General features: G+C 35.0%; 2 protein-coding genes and 1 non-coding gene across 3 annotated transcripts; 1 reads left to right on the top strand and 2 right to left on the bottom strand.

The window, feature by feature from the left end:
- On the bottom strand, window positions 1800-4606 carry LOC105158489 (probable inactive receptor kinase At4g23740). Its single transcript, XM_011075276.2, has 2 exons — window positions 3016-4606; window positions 1800-2761 (listed from the first exon to the last, which is right to left on the bottom strand). Exons 1-2 carry the CDS (start codon window positions 4268-4270, stop codon window positions 2121-2123), a joined length of 1896 nt encoding a protein of 631 aa, XP_011073578.1. The 5' UTR covers window positions 4271-4606; the 3' UTR covers window positions 1800-2120.
- On the top strand, window positions 10070-10141 carry TRNAM-CAU. The gene has a single exon. It is a non-coding gene; the product is annotated as a tRNA-Met (tRNA).
- On the bottom strand, window positions 10433-16276 carry LOC105158478 (hydroxyproline O-galactosyltransferase HPGT1-like). The gene is made up of 12 exons (XM_011075266.2): window positions 15917-16276; window positions 15750-15813; window positions 14998-15047; window positions 14697-14887; window positions 14309-14372; window positions 14157-14229; window positions 13381-13504; window positions 12438-12525; window positions 12284-12334; window positions 11496-11567; window positions 11281-11393; window positions 10433-10711 (listed from the first exon to the last, which is right to left on the bottom strand). Exons 1-12 carry the CDS (start codon window positions 16030-16032, stop codon window positions 10689-10691), a joined length of 1029 nt encoding a protein of 342 aa, XP_011073568.1. The 5' UTR covers window positions 16033-16276; the 3' UTR covers window positions 10433-10688.

Here is a 19156-nt window from a genome sequence, read left to right as displayed (position 1 = left end):
AAAATTATAAAATTATATTTTTTTAAAAATAAATTTAAAAACACTTACACCCCATCGAAAAGTTATTATTTTACAGTAGACCATCTTTTGTTAGAATTTGGATGAAAAATGCTGATGTTAGCAAAAAAATTGCATAAATTTTTATTTTACCCCTTATTTAATATTTTTATATAATAATTTTGTACTTATGATCGAAAAAATATAATTATAGTAATCTCACTCCACAGACACACACACACACATACACATATATATATATATTACATTTATCCCTTTATACGTACAAACTATACATAAAAATATTAAACAAGGAGCAACAAATTTATATATTTTTCTTTGTTTGCGTTTGCATTTTCTATCCAAAACCTATTGGAAAGAGGTAAAGTGAAAATCGAGAACTTTTAGAGGTGTAAGTGTAATATCAAAAAATATTTAGGGAAAAGCATAATTTAACATTTTTAGATGGGATTTAAGTGTAATTAACCTTAACATTTATGCGAGGAATGAAAAGTATATTTAAATTATATGTTTCCAAATACATGTTTATAGGTGAAATGAGAATTTGGTTTGATTTGATTTGTTATATAAGTATTTTTTTAATATTGTATTTTAAATTTATAGTATAATATTACTTTTATTTTTGAAAAGGCCAAGATGACATGATAACATATCTCGTAATATCCCCTCATATCTAAAGAAAAGAAATTATGAAATCTCAAGAGTATATGAGAAAGTGGGGGGGAATTATTTTAAAATGCAGAAAAAAAAAAAGAAAATTAAAAATTTGAGATGTTTTGAAACTTTTTGGAAAAGTAGGTGACACCGTGGTGTCACAATTTATATTTTTTAAAAAAAAATTATGTCACTGCGGTAACAATGTTTTAAAAAAAAAAATTAATCAACCACCACGGTTCGAAATCGTGGTGACAAAATTTTTATTAAAAAAAAAATTATTTTGTTCCACGACAAATCACTGCCAACTTCTCGTTAAAATTTCGACACCATCACGGTGAGTTGTGAACCATCAAATATACCGTTCGACTTTCCTTGATGAGACGAACATTTCCCCTCAAACAATTTCAAGTTTTATCCATCGTAAATAATGAATTTTTAACACGACCATCGCACCTTTCCACCATCGATTCGCCGCCACCGGAGCTACCCACGATCACGGACCACCACCACTGGACTCGCCTCGACCTAAGAGTTCTAACAAGATCAACCTAGTTCAATTTTATTAACTATTTGTTGGTGATATGAAAAATTGAAGATTTTTCCGCCGAAAATTCGCGCTGAATCTGTTTGCTGCCATTTCTTCACCGTCAAGATGAATCACTGATTGAGATTATAGCCTTTCGAATCCTGTAGTCCAGACGATTCCAACAAGACCAGTCTTGCTCAATTTTATCAAGTATTTGTTGAGAATTAAAAATTAGAGATTTTTCTACCGAAAATTCGCTGAAACTGTTTGCCAAATTCATTTTCTTTTTTTTTGTTTGTTCAATTAAAATACATATGTTTTAAAATAGTTATAATTTTATTAAATTCTTTTTAATTATTATAAATATTCATTTTTTTTGTAAGATAATAATAGTGAGCAATTTGTTGTTAGGAAAATTTTTTACCCAAAACAAGTACGATCGAACAAAACCAATCACAGAGCAAGTGTGATTCGTCACTTTATCTTAATTATAAAACAATCAAACTACAAGTATATTGCATTTGACATATATTGATTCAAGTTTGACCAGACCTGCCTCATATTCGAATTGATAGTTTTGTCACAACCATATCTTGCTCAAGGAATCTTGAACTTAAATTATTTTTGCCTCACAAATGAGGACATCAGATCAACATAAAATTGGTGGCATGGACAAGAACAGGAACATTCAGATGAAGACATCATCAGTAACTAGAGAAAAAACATATGGTAGATGTAAGAAACATACTCTCACACTAATCTCTTTGCTCAATGCTCCACGTACATATATGTTCAACTAAAATGTAGCTATTTGATCATCAATATACCAACCAACTCTTCCTTAAACATGGGATCACCAAGGTGGTGAACATATAATTCGGCAGCGATTTCAGCACTCGGATCGAGAGGAAAAGCTGCCTCACGCACCGGGTGATGGAGGCATTGGTGTCGAGTTTTCAGACTTAGCGTCTGAATATGCCGGATTCTTGGAAAGTGACGGTCGGACATTTTCGACCATTTTAACTACTTCCGACATCTTAGGTCTCTGGTCTGGCATTCTTACCACACACGACATACCTATTTGTAACATTTCTACCAGCTCTTCCTCTATATTGGGATACCTTAGCAGCTCAACGTCAAAGACTTCTGCGGTCCACTCTTCTCGGACTACCGAATGGACCCACCGGACCAAGTGGATGACCTCATCTCCGTTAGTCATGTGGATGGGGGACTTACCGGTGAGTAGTTCTAGTAGTATCACTCCAAAGCTATAGACATCGGATGGCTGCGTTGATTTTCTTGTGTCTGTCACCTCTGGAGCCCGATAGCCAGCAGCACGAGCGATTGGCAGAGCCAATGCACTCATTACTGCCGACAGGCCAGGATCTGATACACAACCGAATTGGTGAGGATTCAGAAACACGTTCGATGATTTGACGTTTCCGTGGACTAGCTTCCCATTGTTTTCTGCGTGGACACGAGCAATGCCTCTGGCAGCGCCAATGGCTATCTTGAGTCGGGTTTCCCAGTCTAGAGGAATCGTATTTTCTCCCTGTTTACCTGCAAATTCGGACAAAAGTTGCAAGAGTGAACATATTTAGTAGTCTGCATGCAAAGTACAGAACAGCAATTTTTCACAATTTATATGCTTATTCAACCAGACAACACAAGAACAGCATTTCATCATTTGACCATAATCTTTGCAGACATTAATAATCAGAATGTGTCTTCACAACATAGAGCCCTGGTGCTAGTGATATGGATTATAGAAGTTAATGAACAAGTTGAAAACTGAACAAAGGATCGTAATGTACCATGTAACATCAACGCCAAACTGCCCTGACTGTAATAATCATAAACCATGAGCTTCTCATCCTTTGAGTAATAGTAAGCCCTCAGCTCAGTCACATTCTCATGCTTGATCCTCCCAATTACATCCATTTGTTGCTTGAAATCTCTCTTCCCAGCGGTCACATCCTTCAACCTCTTCACCACCACCATCGTCCCATCTTCCAGGATCGCCTTATACGCCGTCCCAAACGTACCTTTCCCCAACACTTCAGCAGAAGCCCTCAACAAATCCTCCAAATCAAAAGCATAGTTACATCCCTCAAAGAAAACCAACTTATTACTCGCACCTTGGCTCCGTGAGATCACCTTCCCCGGTGACATATCCCCTTTCTCAAATTCCCCACCAAGCCCGTCGACCGTCTTTCTCCTAACTAAGCAAACAAGCAACATAAAACCAAAACCAAGAATCCCAAGAACAGAACCAGCTACTACAATTCCAAGCAATGCCCTTTCACTCAGTCCCCCTACATTCTTGGTTTTCAGATTTTGTTCATGAGGGGCCAAAACAAGAGGAGAGCTAGTCACAGTGTAATCCAATAAAGAGTCACTATTACCCACAAACACTGACTTTGGGAACCTCTGAAGTGATCTAGGCACACTACCAACAAGATTATTGCCTGACAGGTTAAGCAACTGCAAGTTTGGCAAATTCAAATCAGGAATCTCACCGGAGAGTGAGTTTTCAGCAAGATTCAAAGCAGTAAGCTGATTCAAACTAGAAAATGAACTAGGAATGTGGCCATTAAACCCATTGTTTGACAGGTTAACAACACTCAAGTTCCTCCAAACAGAGAAATCCAAAGGCAATGGACCAGAGAAATTGTTGTACTGAAGATAAAGTGAGGTTAAATTCTTGAGGTTACCAAAGTCCAGTGGGAAAGTCCCATTAATGCCATTGGATCTGAGGCTCAAGATCTGCAATGCTGATAGCCTGCTCAATGTGTTCTCTGGAATGGGTCCTTGGAATCCCACCCCTGGTAGCCTTACAGATACCACTCTACTCCCATCCTCACTGCAAGAAATCCCAGTCCAGTTTCTGCACACTGGAAGCTCCTCACTCCAGTTCAAAGACCTCAAATGAGGAAGCTTGTTCACAAAATCAAGCAATGCATTCTTGTCACTTTCAAGAAGAGTTTCAGCAACACTGCCTTCTACTTGAAACATCAAGAACATGATTCCCACCAAGGTATACAAACCAAGAGATTGCAACTTCTCCATTTCAAGAATGAAAATTGCTTCTCTGTGCTCCAAGATTTTAACTTGTATTCAAAATAAAGCATGCATCTTTTTGTTTTTGAATTGGCAGAAGAGGCTGAAACAAAAAGCTGGGAGACAAAATATATAGTGTGTGTGAAGGGGAAAAAGGAGAAAGAACTGACGTAGAGAAGCAAAGCCCAAGAATGGTGTCTGGAAAAAGTAGAGTGGGATTCTGGAAAAGGGCTTAGGGAGTTTCAATAAGAGTCAGAAGCAGAAGAAGAAAGCTCTTTTTGTTCTTTAGCTTTTGGGTTCAGTGCCAATAACAATTATTATACACCCAAGAATTCAAGAACTTGATGCTGCAAAACTCTTTAAAAATCCATTTATCCCCAAAACTCTGTTCTCATTAGTAATTTTCTTTATTTGTAAAACTTTATAGTTTTCCCTTAAGATTTCTTTATTTCATTTTTCATGCTGACAGTTTATATCATCTCATATGAAATAAAAAAAGAGATTTGATTAACATATGAAGCGTTAGGTATGGATTATACACCAGATAAAGTACAGATATTGGAGAGCAGCTAGTGGAGTTCAATATCCTCGCGGTATGGAAAAGTGTAATTTTACAAATATAGTTATATACACACATTGATATAACGTTATTTCTCAAACATGAGTCTCTACTTCTTTCTTCTTGAAGAAATCCTATAAGATTCACATTGGGATGGACAAAAGCACGCTGTATAAAAACATAAACAAATCGATCTTACAATATTAGCAAGTCCTTTGAGGTTGTTAACTTCATTAATACAGACAGATTGTAATGATAAAAAGAGTAAAACTGTTGGATCAAAAGAAACACAATGGATGATAAGAAAATAGCTGTGAATTGGTTCATAACTATGGTTTCTTTTTATGTGTGATGATGATGGTTAGATGCTTACAACTGACAACACTGAAAGGAGTAGTAAATTTTTAATTTACTCTTACAGATGGAGAGGGTGATGGGCCCTTCTCCCCCAACTGGGAAAATGTGACACTTCTCAGTTCTCACTCTCATTCATTTATAACATGGATGTATCATTACTACAACCACCGGTGATACCTTGGTTTTCTCACTCTTGTATCACAGGTTCTTTTTCCCCCTTGTATGTGTATTTAATATTAACATTTCATGAGCATGGCAGCCCAGTTTTTTATTGGGATAATTACAATGTCTAATTTAGTATAATAACACATAGATTTTATATGATTTAAAAAATCATATTTAGTAGTTTTAATATTTATTTATATATAATAAATAGATTGTTTTATTAGTTAAAATTAACTTAATTTATTTATACTAGCAAAAAATTGAATGAAAATTTGTATTTATCTCGATTAACATATTAATCCTATATTTTAGGTCAAACAGATCTTCTCATACCAGAATAACCTTACAAGAGGAAAGATATACATCATTACATACATTATCATTAAAATGTATAAGGATAGTTTGATCATAAAAGTTTTTTTTTATAGATCAGTAATAAATTAATTGGGATAAATAGATTTTTAATCAACCTTTTTTTGCCTAATATTAGCAAATCGGTGATTTTTTACTAACAGGGCGGTCTATTTGTTACACAAAAATAAACATCAAGAGTACTAAATGTAATTTTTCGAACCACAAAAATTTATGTACAATTATACCATATCTCATAAAGAATAATGTATTATCCCTTTTTTTTTATTTTATCAAGAAAAGAAATGCATCATTATAAAGGCCCATGCATGTTAAAAGCATGAGAAATTATGTGTGTAAAGTTTATTTTGTTTATATATTTTTAAAAAATATTTTTATAAATAAATCGACAATATTAAATAAAGTATCTGATGTGTGTAAAAATACACATATGAAGTAAATGATGTAAGTAAAAATGCGGTGCTTGGCCCATTTGGAATTGGAAGTGGTGAAATAAATGCTAAAAGTAAAAACGGTTAAATGAGTGAAGAAGAGAGTATTATTGCTTGATTTTGCTTACAATAGAGAGATTGATATGGAATCAAAACTCTAAGTATGAAATTACAATACTCTTTTAAGCTAACATGATGGAAAAAAAGTAAAAATTATAGTGGGTAAACTCAAAGTATAAAACATATGAATGTGTGTGAATATGTCCTTCTGATCATGTGAATATGTGAATCTATGAATGTCCTTCTCCCGCTAGGGGAACTATATATTTATAGGCAACCGCAAGGTTGTTGAAGAAGGACATGAATTTGGGGAAGCATGTTGAATCCTCTCAGATTTGGTGTAGAATCCTCAGCAATTTGTTGATCCCCTTCGGATTTGAGAGGTAGCTGGAAGATCTCCCTCATATTCGAGTGACTATTGGAAGGTTGTGTATCTGTTGGGGGATAAGGATATTGTTTTCTTGGATTTTCAAGGAGGTGGTTGAGGTGATCTCTCTCAATTGGAGTCCAATCTTTTTATGTGTCCCTAAGGGGGCTGATAGTCCTTATCTGATTCTGTGTAGGGACTTCCAAAGGTCCTGTGTGGCCGTCACCTGGGTCCCTATGGGTGCCATGTGGAGGACCTTAGAGTTTACGGAATTTCAAGTCCCTAAGCATCCTTGTGGGCTTGTGAAACCTCTTGGATCAGGCTCTCTCGAACTTGGGCCAGCTGGATTTCTATTTTGTAGAGGGATTCTGTCCACATTCGTCTTCTCCCGAACTGGGCCCTCAAGGGGCACCATGGGCTTTGTAACATTTTCTTCTTTTTGGACTGTTTGAGCCTCTTTGGGTTAGCCTATTATTATGCACATTATTACCCCTCAACTCTAATAAGTGGAAATCTCTACACTTATTAGAGTAGACATCTTTAGAGGCGAGGCCCAAAGATTGAGACATTTCTTTTTCAATTTTCTGCAAAAAAATGTTAATATCATAAGCATGCTTAAAAAAAAAGAAAAAAAAAAAGAGCTTACTTCGTGTTTATACGGAGCAGGGCTTTTATGTAAGTGCCTCCACATAGAAGGGCTTGTGTGCCTCCACAGAGGAGGGTTTATCAAGTGTCCCTACTTGGAGCAGGACTTCACCAGAGGAAGAATAAAATATTCGCTCGAAGAAGGGTTTAGATGCCTCTGTGGAGGAGGGCTTAGATGCTTGCATGAAACAGAGCTTACAAGTCCCCGAATAAGGACCTAAGTACTTACCAAAAGGAGGTTTGAGGTGTCTCCACGGAGGAGGGCTTATGTGCCTGTGTGGAAGATTGGGCTTTTTATGAGAGGGTATCTGTCTAGGGTCAGAGCTTTATTCTGAGAAATCTGAGAAGGAACCTGCCTGGGTGCAAGATTATATTTTGAGAAGAATGCCTACCTAGGAGTAGGACTTATTCTCTGAGGAGGATGTTTGCTTGGGGGGGGGGGGGGGGGGGGGGGGGGGAGGGGTTAAGAAGATGTATGTCCGACGGCAGGGCTTTTGGCTAGAGGCTTGGAGAAATATCCATCGTGAAATTGCTACAAGAAGACACATGTTAATACATCGAAGGTGGTAAAAACTATGTCTCCAAGGCTACTAAATTAAAATACTAAAGATATTCCTTGAGGGAAGCTTGTATGTGAAGATTTGTTTGTTGAAGGGGGGGTGTCCTCCTGCCTGCCTAGGGGCATTCTAAGGACTCACCTCTACAGATTTAAGAAGTCGTGCTAAAGCTTATCAATGTGCGCCACCAGTCCTTGAGGGCACCTTCTCGCAGGGGAGGGTGCTATCGTTTTCTCCCCAAGGTGATGTCCCTACACATTAAAAATTCGCAGTAGGGACATCAGTATTAAGTAATAATAATGATGAGACCTTGAATAGAGGTAGTAATCATTCGTTGGAGGTCCTCCAACATGAGGGGGACCATCCTCCCGGGAGAGTCATCCGAGGAGATCTTAGCTCCAGCGTTAGTAGCTTCCATTGATTTCACGCTTTAGTTTTGTGTTTCCACAGGCGGCGCAAATTGGTGCGTGCAAAAAATGAATGTTTGGTATAAATGATGTGAGGAAAAAATGTGGTGCTTCGCCCACTTGGAGATGAAGTGGTGAATAAGTGCTAGAAGATAAAAATGGTTAAATGAGTGAAGAAGAGAATATTATTGCTTAATTTTGCATAAGATAGAGAGATCGATACGGAATCAAAGGTCTAAGTACGAAATTTGCAATTCTCCTTTAAGCTAACATGATAGCAAAAAAAAGTAAAATTTGTAGTAACATGTGTGAATGTGTCCTTCTGATTGTGTGAAGTATGGATATGTGAATCTATGAATGTCGTTATCCCGCTGAGGAAGCTCTATTTATAGATAACCATAAGGTTGTTAGAGAATGTCACGAATTTGAAGGAGCATGTTGAATCCTCCTCAGATTTGATGTAGAGTCCTCAATAGTTAGTTGATCCCCCTTGGATTTGAGAAGTAGTTGGAAGATCCCCCCAAGATTCGGGGCCTGTTGGAGTATGTTGTTTATTTGATGGGGGATAAGGATGTTGCATCCTCAGATTTCCAAGGAGGTGATGAGGAGATCTTTTCCAGTTGGAGTCCAATCTTTTTAGGGTTTATAGTACTTCTCTTTGGGGGCACCACGTGCCCATGATGGGGCTGATGGTCCTTATCCCATTCTATAAGGGGGACCTCCAAAGGTCTTGCGTGGCCACCACCTAAGTCCCCTATGAGTGCCATGTGAAGGATCTTTGAGTTTGGTTGGAAGAGTTCAAGTCCCTAAACCTCCTGGTAGACCTGTGAGGTCTCTTAGATCAGGGTTTTTCCTGACATGGGCCAACTTGACTTCTATTTTATTGGGGACGTCAGCCTGTCTCCCTAAGCCTTCTCCTAAATTGGGCTCCCTGAGAGGCACTATGGGCCTTGTATTGTATTTTATTTATTTTTTTGAGTTACTTAGGTCTCTTTGGACTAATTTATTTTTATGCATATCAGTATCGTATATTATATTATTTTATAATAAAAAAAATTCAATTTGCCTCTAAACTATTTGGAGGTTGTAACAACAGTCCATATCGATATAGTTGCCAGAATTGGATAAATATTTAATTAAATTATATACTTTTAAATAAAAATATAATCACATAAAGCTGTCAACTATGTTTTTTTTCTTTTTTTGGCAGATTTGGAGAGTTGTTGTTCTTGATCAGGAGGGATTGAGGTGAAGCACATATAAATGGATATAAAGTGTAAAGCATGTGTTAGTGTCTGGTAGATGTTAATGGGCTCAAATGATTCTATCTTGTCAATTTTGGTTCTTCTATTTTTATATTTTTGATAACTACAAAATTGGACTCTTCACTTGGACATGTATATATATATATATATATATATATATATAGACAATGAAATATTTTCATTTGCCAAATTACAATGTTTTTCGTTCTTCTTATTTAAGTTTGTAACATTTTTTTTAATCAAATCAATTTAAAAACCTCTAGCTAATGATGTGTTGGTATATACAACTAAAAAAAAAAGATTTAAATTGTATTATTTTTATCAGTTATATCTTTTGGCACAAAAAATAAACGTTCGATTCAATAATTGATTGTATAATTAAACATAAGTATAATATTCCCCTAATAAGTAATTAGTAAAGAGTGAAATGAAGTTATGTGAAATATATAGATACATAGGGTTCATAAAACATAATAATTGTTAATAATTAAAAAGAAAGGCTAAAGTTACTCATATAAAATTTGCTTTTCACAGTATCCAATGTCTTTGAATATAACTCAAGAAGGGGGGAAAATTTTGCTTGATTCGATTCCAATTAATCTACACAAAGGAATAGCAACAAAATCAGAGTGGCGCAGCGGAAGCGTGGTGGGCCCATAACCCACAGGTCCCAGGATCGAAACCTGGCTCTGATAAGAGAGTGGCTTCCCAAACTGATATTTCACTTTTTCTGTTTTTAACACTCAGCTACTAAGAACAAGCTGTGTTAAATTGCTGTATTTTGCGTTCTTCATTATCTGCCTGCTTCATCAATATTTGGACATAATATCTCACATACACCAACCATTTTTTTCTTAGATTTTAAGATTCTACAGACTAATTCGATGATGTTAAGGTCCCACTGGAAGCTGTATATTAATCTCTGCTTTCCGGACTGATCTGGACTCGAACAAGAATTTCAGATCGAAAAACAAAAAAGGATGTGATGATATTGCAATTATGTACTCTGCAATACATATCAATAGTATAAAACTGTTGGATTACAAATCCGTTTGGTACAGCCGACGCTACATCTCTAGAGCAGTAAACATGTGTTTTCAGTTGCGTATGCTTCTATGACATTCTTGTGGAGCGTCTCTTGAATCATGTCTACAATGTTTACTGAGTCAGCCAAAACATACCTAGCTAATATGCTGGGCACTGTAGGTCAGGTGCCTGCATTTTTCCACTGCCAGAGTTGAATCACACGGACGCACAAATGGCTCCTGTAAACACAAAATTGAAGTATAAGGTATTGAATATTCAGATGCTATATTGTAGGCAAAAGCTTCCCTACTAACTAAAAGAAAAGAAATGGATTAATGTCAGTATTAGTAAAAGCACTCATCAATGTGGAGTTGCAACTAACAAATTTCATCTCTCATCTTGCTGCTCAAACAGATTAGATTGACAGGGGATATGCTATTGTTTCCAGATGACAAGGGATAGCATAGAGAAACCATGCAAATTTCTGATGGTTGTGAATGCTATAAGATTATGCTTCTAGTCATGCCATGTCCTAATTGTGGCAAGAGGAGCACAGATGATATGGAAGCATCAATTTTTCCTGATCGTGCGGAAAAAAAGTTGAGTACCCATCTCACACAGATATTAGGAAGTCCTAGGAGACAAGATTAACACAAAATCCAGATGATGGTAAAAACACTGCTTTTCTTTTGAGTATGAAAATGAGAAAACATATATAGCTGGAATGGGGAATGGGACATCCAGCTGCATGAGTTCTATAAACTTATTTCACAGGGAAATTAGATAGTGACAAGAATATAGCGGCAACCTGACGACCAGGACGAGCAGCAAAACTTCCCTTCATCAACATGCTTCACATCAAGCCCAATGAACCATGATCCAACACTGACATCGTCATGAGCATAAGTGCGGAGGACCAATCTGCAAAATCACGAAGAGCAACAATCAAATACAAACATTTCATTGCATTATGGAAAATGAAGAGAAGAATTGATTAAAAAGACATGACGATGGTGAACATACCTGTTGATTGAAATAAACTGAGCCAATGCTTGTGAAATTGCAAATACTTCACTAGAAGCATGTTGGAAGTATCTACATAGAAAGACGGTTACTTTTGCAGTCAAGTGAGGCAGTACATTTCAACTCAATAAATAAAAGAAGAAAAGGGGAAGGTAAAGCGTGCTCCAGAGAGATTGGAATCCAGACTATGAAAGAGAACCTAGAAATTAGCATGATATCAACCTTCCACTAGAAGCTGGCAAGGCAGCTCAGCAGTTAAGCTAAGAATACCCAGGCAAATGACAGAGGACATAAAGAGGGAACTTTTAAAGACAAAATAGAAGCATATCCAATCAGGGACATATTATATGGTGCATAGTTTCTTCATCACATGATATCTTTCTCTTGCAGGTAGCAAGATGCGGCAGCCCAAAATATCTTTAACTCCAAGATGCCAAAAAAGTCGGAATCATATTTAAGACATTGGGTATCTAATCAATAATTACTCATAATAATTTAATGCTCCCCCTTGCATTGCTAGGTTTCATCATTAGGAACAACTGAAATTTTTTCTTCATTTCCCGAGTTCTATTTTCTTTAAATTCATATCTTGCCCATACAAGAAACAACTTCAAACTGGAAGTTAATCATATTTTACCCTTGTTTCTCTGACTTCAACATTAAAGTAAAGGCAAATAGGTAACACATAGGCTAATATCAATGACATGACAGCATGAATAAAATTTCTCAAGTCTCAAGCAAAAAGTAAGATGGAGTAAATAAAATAAGGAAACAAATCTATTACTTACGACTTCCCATCACCAAATTTCCACCAGTCAGGTTCATACCATTTCTGTTTCCTGCAAACCAGAAAAGATATGCATTACCATTAAAACGTTAAAGGTTCTTCTCAATCTTCCATCCCAAAGAAATGATTCAGATAAAGGTTTCAAATTAACTCACGGCTGAGAGAAAACTTCTCCCGACTTCATACATCCAATGTAAGCACGAGGCTTATCCAAATGACTTGCAAGCACAGCTCCAAGTGCATCTGCACAACAAGGAATGATCATATAAGAGAAGCAATGCCAAAACATAGCAATGCTTCAAACTCCTATTAGTTCTTGCAGCATAAAGCAAGTTGTAAAGGGGCATGATTACTGCAAGCCTGTCTCTGAGGCTTATTTGAAATTTCTACTGGCTATCATGTAACCTTAAGGTCTTTACTAAACCTCAAGAATGCTAGAACAGAAAGCTTGACATTACACATTTAGCCAAAATGAGTATATGAGCTATTGGAGAGGGAGTTGAAGTGAATTGAGGAACTTTCGAATCCACAAAAAAAGCTGCTTTGATTACAAAAGCATTTAAATACTATTTACTAGCAAAACTATTTGACTGAAAGGTTCTCTCAGGTGCCCTGTGCCAATTATTGAAATACTTGTTTCAGATTGCAAGACGCTCTAGGTGAGACCAACAACCAACTTTTACCAACAGAACATCAAAGTCATATCAAATCACAAACTCAACATATTATTTAACCCAACTTCACAACCCCATGGGTAGCCAATCAACTAACATGTTTAGCAACTGGAAACACTCGGATTTTGGGAAGACCCAATAAGGTCAGTGGTTATGAACTCATTTCCAACACCAGAACAGCCTTCCTAGACAATGTCCTGTCATGTAGAAGTCTCAAAGAGGTAATCAAGAACAAGTTATGTAGAAAATTTTCAACTTTACAATCATTGACAAAACTGTCTGACACCTAAATCATGCAATATGAATTTAATATAAAAAAGTGCCTGTATTGAAGTTACAGAAAAGCCCGCCGTAGCATAGCTACCATGTTAGAGCAAGCAATAAACAAAGATCTTCAACATTTTATATATCCAGCAAAACATACCAATATTGACATAAACATCATCATTAATCTTAACATAGAACTCAGCATCCCAGTGCTGCACGGCATGAATGAGGAACAATTTTGTCTTCTGTGGTCGCTCTTCAGGAGTCTCCATGTGATTTTCCTAACAAGGAAATGATTAAAAACTCATCAATTTTTCTATAACTTAAAGCATACAAGTACAAGCTGCATAACATGATCTTATAGACCAATAGAGCATATAACACAGTTACATGTGTGACTAATGTCTACTCTTGGATTCTCCAGGATGGTAGTATGTGTGGACGTAGATTGAGAAAGTAGACAAAAACAGCATGAAGGCGCAGACAGAGCCAGATTTATGCCCTTTGTATCTGAATGTTTAGAAACACCCAGAAAAATAAATTTTGCTAGTAAGTTGAAGTGATGTAGTCAAATGGTAAGATTAGCCTGTATGAAGAAAGCGGGGGAATGGAAATGGAAATCAAGAAAAGCATGGTAGATAAATGGCTAAAGACCTTGCTCTTCTCACAATTAAGGGGCTTTCTCTCAAGAAAAGAAATGCTTGTGTATAATGGAAGGATCTTCACCTCAAACTGTTCTCACAATGGAGAAGGGGATTGCTAGTTATAGTTAAAAACAAACGGTTAGATAAATGGAGAAGTCTGTTCACTAATTGTTTACTATCAGGGAAAGTACTTTGCCAAAGGTAGAGGGCCCAAGTGTCACCAGTCTTTCTTCATGTGATGTAAGGGATTAAAACCCGATTAAAATTAGCTATGTGAAACTCAACATACAAGAATTGTGAAGTCATTAGCCTGCCTATTTTCACTGTCAATCTCCCTGTCTGAACTGTCCCCATGATTAGCACTGCATTGATGTGTAAAATTAGTCAAACATAGAGCTCTAAGGAATTCTTCTGTCAATTTTGAGTCACCAGTATATTGACCTTCTCCCTATTACAAATCGTATTACAATGCCTTTTTCCTCCTCCAGTTTCTTGAGAGCATCACCTACATTCAGTGAATTCTGCATTAGCAATACTTGAGAAGCAACTATGCAAAGGCAAAAATAAGCATATGGAAAGCATGAGGAAGGGTGGTTTAGAGAGCCAAAAACTTGAAACTTGAAAGTTGGTATTTGTGGGTAGTGAATAGGATCAAGGCCCTTGGTACTTTTAATGTGCTCCATTTCCTTATGAGGGATTCCAGCACTCATTTTGTTATTCAGAAATCAGAAGAAAACATAATATTGGCATGGAAATGATGTTGCTTTTTGTATACCCACTTTTCATGACAGGAAATGGACAAAACTCACGGCATGTAAGAATTGCGTACCAGTAGGCATCCAGGCCTTACGAATTGCATCTCTATTGTTCTTGCGCCCAAACATTGTAATTATCCCGATGACCGCTAAAAGTTTTTTCTTTGTAGTTCCACCATTTAACGAGAGATGTTTAGACACAAAACCTTCCTGCCTAGCTTGTTCCAGATCAACATGAAGAGCAGCTAATTTCTTCTGCTGTTCTCTGACAAAAAAAGGGATTATCACTATAAGGCTAATTGATTCAACGAAATGCATATCTTCCACGTGCATGCGTGGACGCACTAATGCAGTAGATATCCAGACAAAATTTACCTGCAAGTGATGATTTTTAACGTGTCATCAACAGAAATGGAAGACTTCCCCTGATACAGAAAGAGACGAATATGAAATAAATTTGTGGGTTAAGTGTCGAATAATTAACAAAAAATAGCAACACAATTTGCGGCAGAATTCAAATTGAGGGTGGCAGTTCCCAAGTTGGCAATGAGCAGCATGTGTCAGATTGCCTAATGGCATTTTCTCTAATGTATAATATAACCACATAAAGCAGAATGGATTCATGAGCACTATTGCGGCATCCAGTAGTATGTTTGCAATACTATCAAACGTGGTTAAATTACTGTTTGGTCCTTCAATTTTGCTCTACTGATGGAAAGTGACTATCTTTCAGCACCCACAAACATATAAATGTCCATTATCGAAACCAATCTAATGTCAACCCTACAGAGTGATGTTACTAGACTTCTTTTAAGCTCTTAGCTCTCCGGATAAATTAAATAATCATAAACAAGATGAAGCTAAATGATCTTCGAACTGCACTGAGTTTGAAACTAATACGGATCAGCACATCAAACGGTAATTATCGAAATATTAAGATGCTCGACCTCAAACTGACACCAGGTTTAAGTAAAACAGTTGTTAAAATTAAAACCCACATTTTTTCCTTTCTTCCTCGCAATCATCTTTTGCCTATTTATACAGCAATGCTAAACTCTAAATCAGTTAAAAATTTTAAAAATAAAAAGAGAAGGAAATTTTATGAATCAATAGCAAATAATTTTAACCTGGCCAGTTCTCTTATCAAGCTCGTCAATCAAATAAACCCTGTTCTCCGCGTCCTGCCACAATCTACAACCAATCCGTTTATCAAAATTATATACAATGTACATATACATATGTGCTTTTCCTCCAAAAAACACAAGTTACTGCGTGAAGCAGATGAAATACACACCGGCCAGCAACATAAAGGGACGCCATGGTAGCAAACATGGACAGCATCAAGAAGGAAATCCGATTCTGGAAACTGGAAGCCGAAAACAGCCGGTGATTCGATCCCCGGCCACCCATCCGCCTTTGTACGACGTCGTACCCGCGCAGAATAGGTAAAAACGACAAAAAGATTCCCTCCGTTAGGTGAATGGAAGTGGGGATTGAGTTTGAGAGAGACTCTACAGCGAACAAAAAGCAGTATCGGAAATGATGATCCAGAATTTAATGGATAATCCACTGCTAATACTGATTAAGCTGCCATTAATTGATAATCTACTGCTTAAGCTGCCATTAATGGATTGGCTAATTCTCTTTTGGGAATAAACAGCTAAGGCGCCTTTTTTTACCGTTTGTTTCTCTTGTTGCTTTACCCTGAAATTACCAAAATCTCCTCTCTCACTCAATTCTAATTCCCCTCTCTTAGTTTCATATTTTAATTCAAATATTTATCTAATAAATTTATAAATTTTTTGGATAAAGACAAATAATCTTATATTTATCTACAGCTAAACAAAAATAAAATATTTTCTTACATGCCCAAATAAAAAATCAAATGAACCATCCAGGTATGCGCACTTATTTTGATAGCCTTTATGTTTCTGTTTTAATATACTGACTGTCACAATACGTTGTTTTATAATTTATTTTCACCATAAGTATAGAAGTTATTGCAAATATCCGAGCAAAGGAAGTGGTCCAAGTATGTCGTTGTAAGGAAACGGAAATTCCACCAAATAATCCATCCATGGAAATGAAGAACGGAGTAATTTTACGACAATATCAACTAATTTGATTTAAGATAGTAAACACACGTGAGAAATAATCATATATATGATGAAAATAAATTTCCAACCACTAAACAACTTAGAAATTAGTGCTTCGCTATTTAATCCACGTGACAATCACAAATTTAAGGTATTTATCCCCACCAATATTTAGGGGTGTGTATTTCTGCGAGTCGAAACGAATTTTTGATTAATTGAAAAGTTGATTTGGCGGTAAAACTGAAAAATTATGTTTTTAATAATATATATAACTGAAAAATTATTTTTTTAATAATATATATATATAAATAATTTTGATACTTTTTCAATTTTAAAGACATGTACCAAAATATCAAAGTTTAAAAAATAAAATGTATTGTGAAATGCAATTCAAGATTTCAAATCAAAAGAAAAGAACACAATAGCAATCCATTTATTTAATTTAAATTCAAATTTAATAGTACAAATCACAAATATACAACTACAATATTCAATATCTAAATATATAATATATTTATATTACTATATAAATATAATATAATATAAACAATAAGAAAATTCGATTTTCGATTACGACAAAAAAAACCAAAATAATAAATAAATAGAAACCAAATCGAATTTTTTGATTTTGTTCGGTTCGATCGAATTTAATCCAACTTTGAACACCTCTAACAATATCTACAACTCTTTTTTTTTTTATTTTATTTAAATTTTGGGCATAATAATTTATTTCTTTCTATTGAAATTTATGAATGATGAGTTTTGACTTTACAATAAATATTATACGCTCATTTATTTTCTAGTAGTACAAAACGCCACGTGCGAAGGCACGTGTGAATTATTATAATTATTATTATGAATGGAAGCCTACAAGTGAAGTGAAGTGAAGGAAGTTGATTACTGATTGATGAAGCCATTGCCGACAACATGACACTTGTGTCTCAATTCACCCCCAACTTTTTTGCTAGAGCAATTTTTATGTACGTATAATAAATATTATTTTATATTTTAAATATATTATGAATAAAGAATTAATACATTATATTTCTAAAAAAGAAAAAAATCAATTGTGGAATATTATTGATATAACGATAAAATCGGTGTTGCAGTGTCATAACTGTCATTTATAAAAAAAAAAGGGACTTTTTCTTTTTACATAGTATAAATTAATAATCGTTAATTAAATATTTTATTGTGATAATCTATTATAGATAATATTTGTTAGATGATCGTATATTTCAAAAGGATATTATATTTTTTAAATAACGAAAAAATTATAATTATGTTAAATTTTAATAAACTTCCTCGTGATTTTTTTATTCATTTTTGTTCTAAATAAATATATAATTATCATACATTCTAGGAATAATCTCTTTTTTTGGGTTTGGTGGGGGAGGGGGGCACTACATGACTACTTTAATTTAAAAAAATAATATCATATATGTTTAAAGTTTATAAAATATTTAAAAAAATTCAAAATATTCTGATAAAATATAATTATGCAACTACTAACCATAATTTTGTAATTAATAATTATTAAAACTTTAAAAATAATTTTTAATTTTTTGGTTTTGTATAAGCTCCTAACTTGTTAATTTCGATATTTTAGAAAGTTTTTTAAAAATGTTATAAGATGTTTTGAGAAAAATTATAAGCATATGCCCTCAAAGTTTATTTAATAAACATTTTTAACTTAGATATTTTCTAAATTTATAAATTTTATTTTTAAACCAAAAGTTCTTGAAAAGTTTTTTATTACAATAAAATAATAAAACTTGTAAAAGTGTTAGCAATGATTATAATTAAACATTAAAGAATTTATTGAAATTTTAAATAAATTAAGAATTTCTTACTTTTTTTTTCTTTCCAAAAAACTTAAAAGCACGCAATATTTTATTTTAAATTTTAAAACATTTTTTGATATTTGTGGGGGGTTTATTTTGTACTTTTTTTATTTTAGATTTGCTCTTTTTGAGCCCACAATCGCTTGTCCTGATGGCAGCGATATTGCCCTTTTCCACCAACCAATCAACCAAACACGGCGCAAAGCCCCACCCCCATCAGCAAATACGACGACGTTTCCAGCTACATAGAGATCATCGCACGCAATCATCATATAAGACAACCCCTCGGTGGTAGCTCAAGTCGCCACCCTTTCACCCCCTCGACGAGTCCGCCCATCACGAAATTACCTCTATACCCCCTCCACTTCCATCCATTCAATCAAACTTTCTATATATATGTATTATAAATTTCAAGCTTAATTTTTCTAAAAAATATTATCTTATTAAATAACCATATAAAGAAAGATTTCTAATGTTTACTTTTATAATTGTGTAAAATGAAAATTGTTTGAATTTTTTGTATTTGTTTTTAGTTTTTAATGTATTTTAAATCAAAATACATATAAATAAATATATATTTCAAAATTGGTATGG

The sequence above is a fragment of the Sesamum indicum genome, linkage group LG1, assembly GCF_000512975.1.
Source record: "Sesamum indicum cultivar Zhongzhi No. 13 linkage group LG1, S_indicum_v1.0, whole genome shotgun sequence".
Classification (NCBI taxonomy): Eukaryota; Viridiplantae; Streptophyta; class Magnoliopsida; order Lamiales; family Pedaliaceae; genus Sesamum; species Sesamum indicum.
This window is presented reverse-complemented; position numbering and strand designations above follow the sequence as displayed.

Coding starts and splice junctions, on each gene's coding strand:
- LOC105158478 (XM_011075266.2), bottom strand. CDS start 16,032: ATGGGTGGCCGGGGATCGAATCACCGGCTGTTTTCGGCTTCCAGTTTC. Junction 11,568..12,283: donor AAATTTGGTGATGGGAAGTC/GTAAGTAATAGA, acceptor CTTTCTATGTAG/ATACTTCCAACATGCTTCTA. Junction 11,394..11,495: donor CAGTTTATTTCAATCAACAG/GTATGTTCACCA, acceptor GTGATTTTGCAG/ATTGGTCCTCCGCACTTATG.
- LOC105158489 (XM_011075276.2), bottom strand. CDS start 4,270: ATGGAGAAGTTGCAATCTCTTGGTTTGTATACCTTGGTGGGAATCATG. Junction 2,762..3,015: donor TTTGGCGTTGATGTTACATG/GTACATTACGAT, acceptor CCGAATTTGCAG/GTAAACAGGGAGAAAATACG.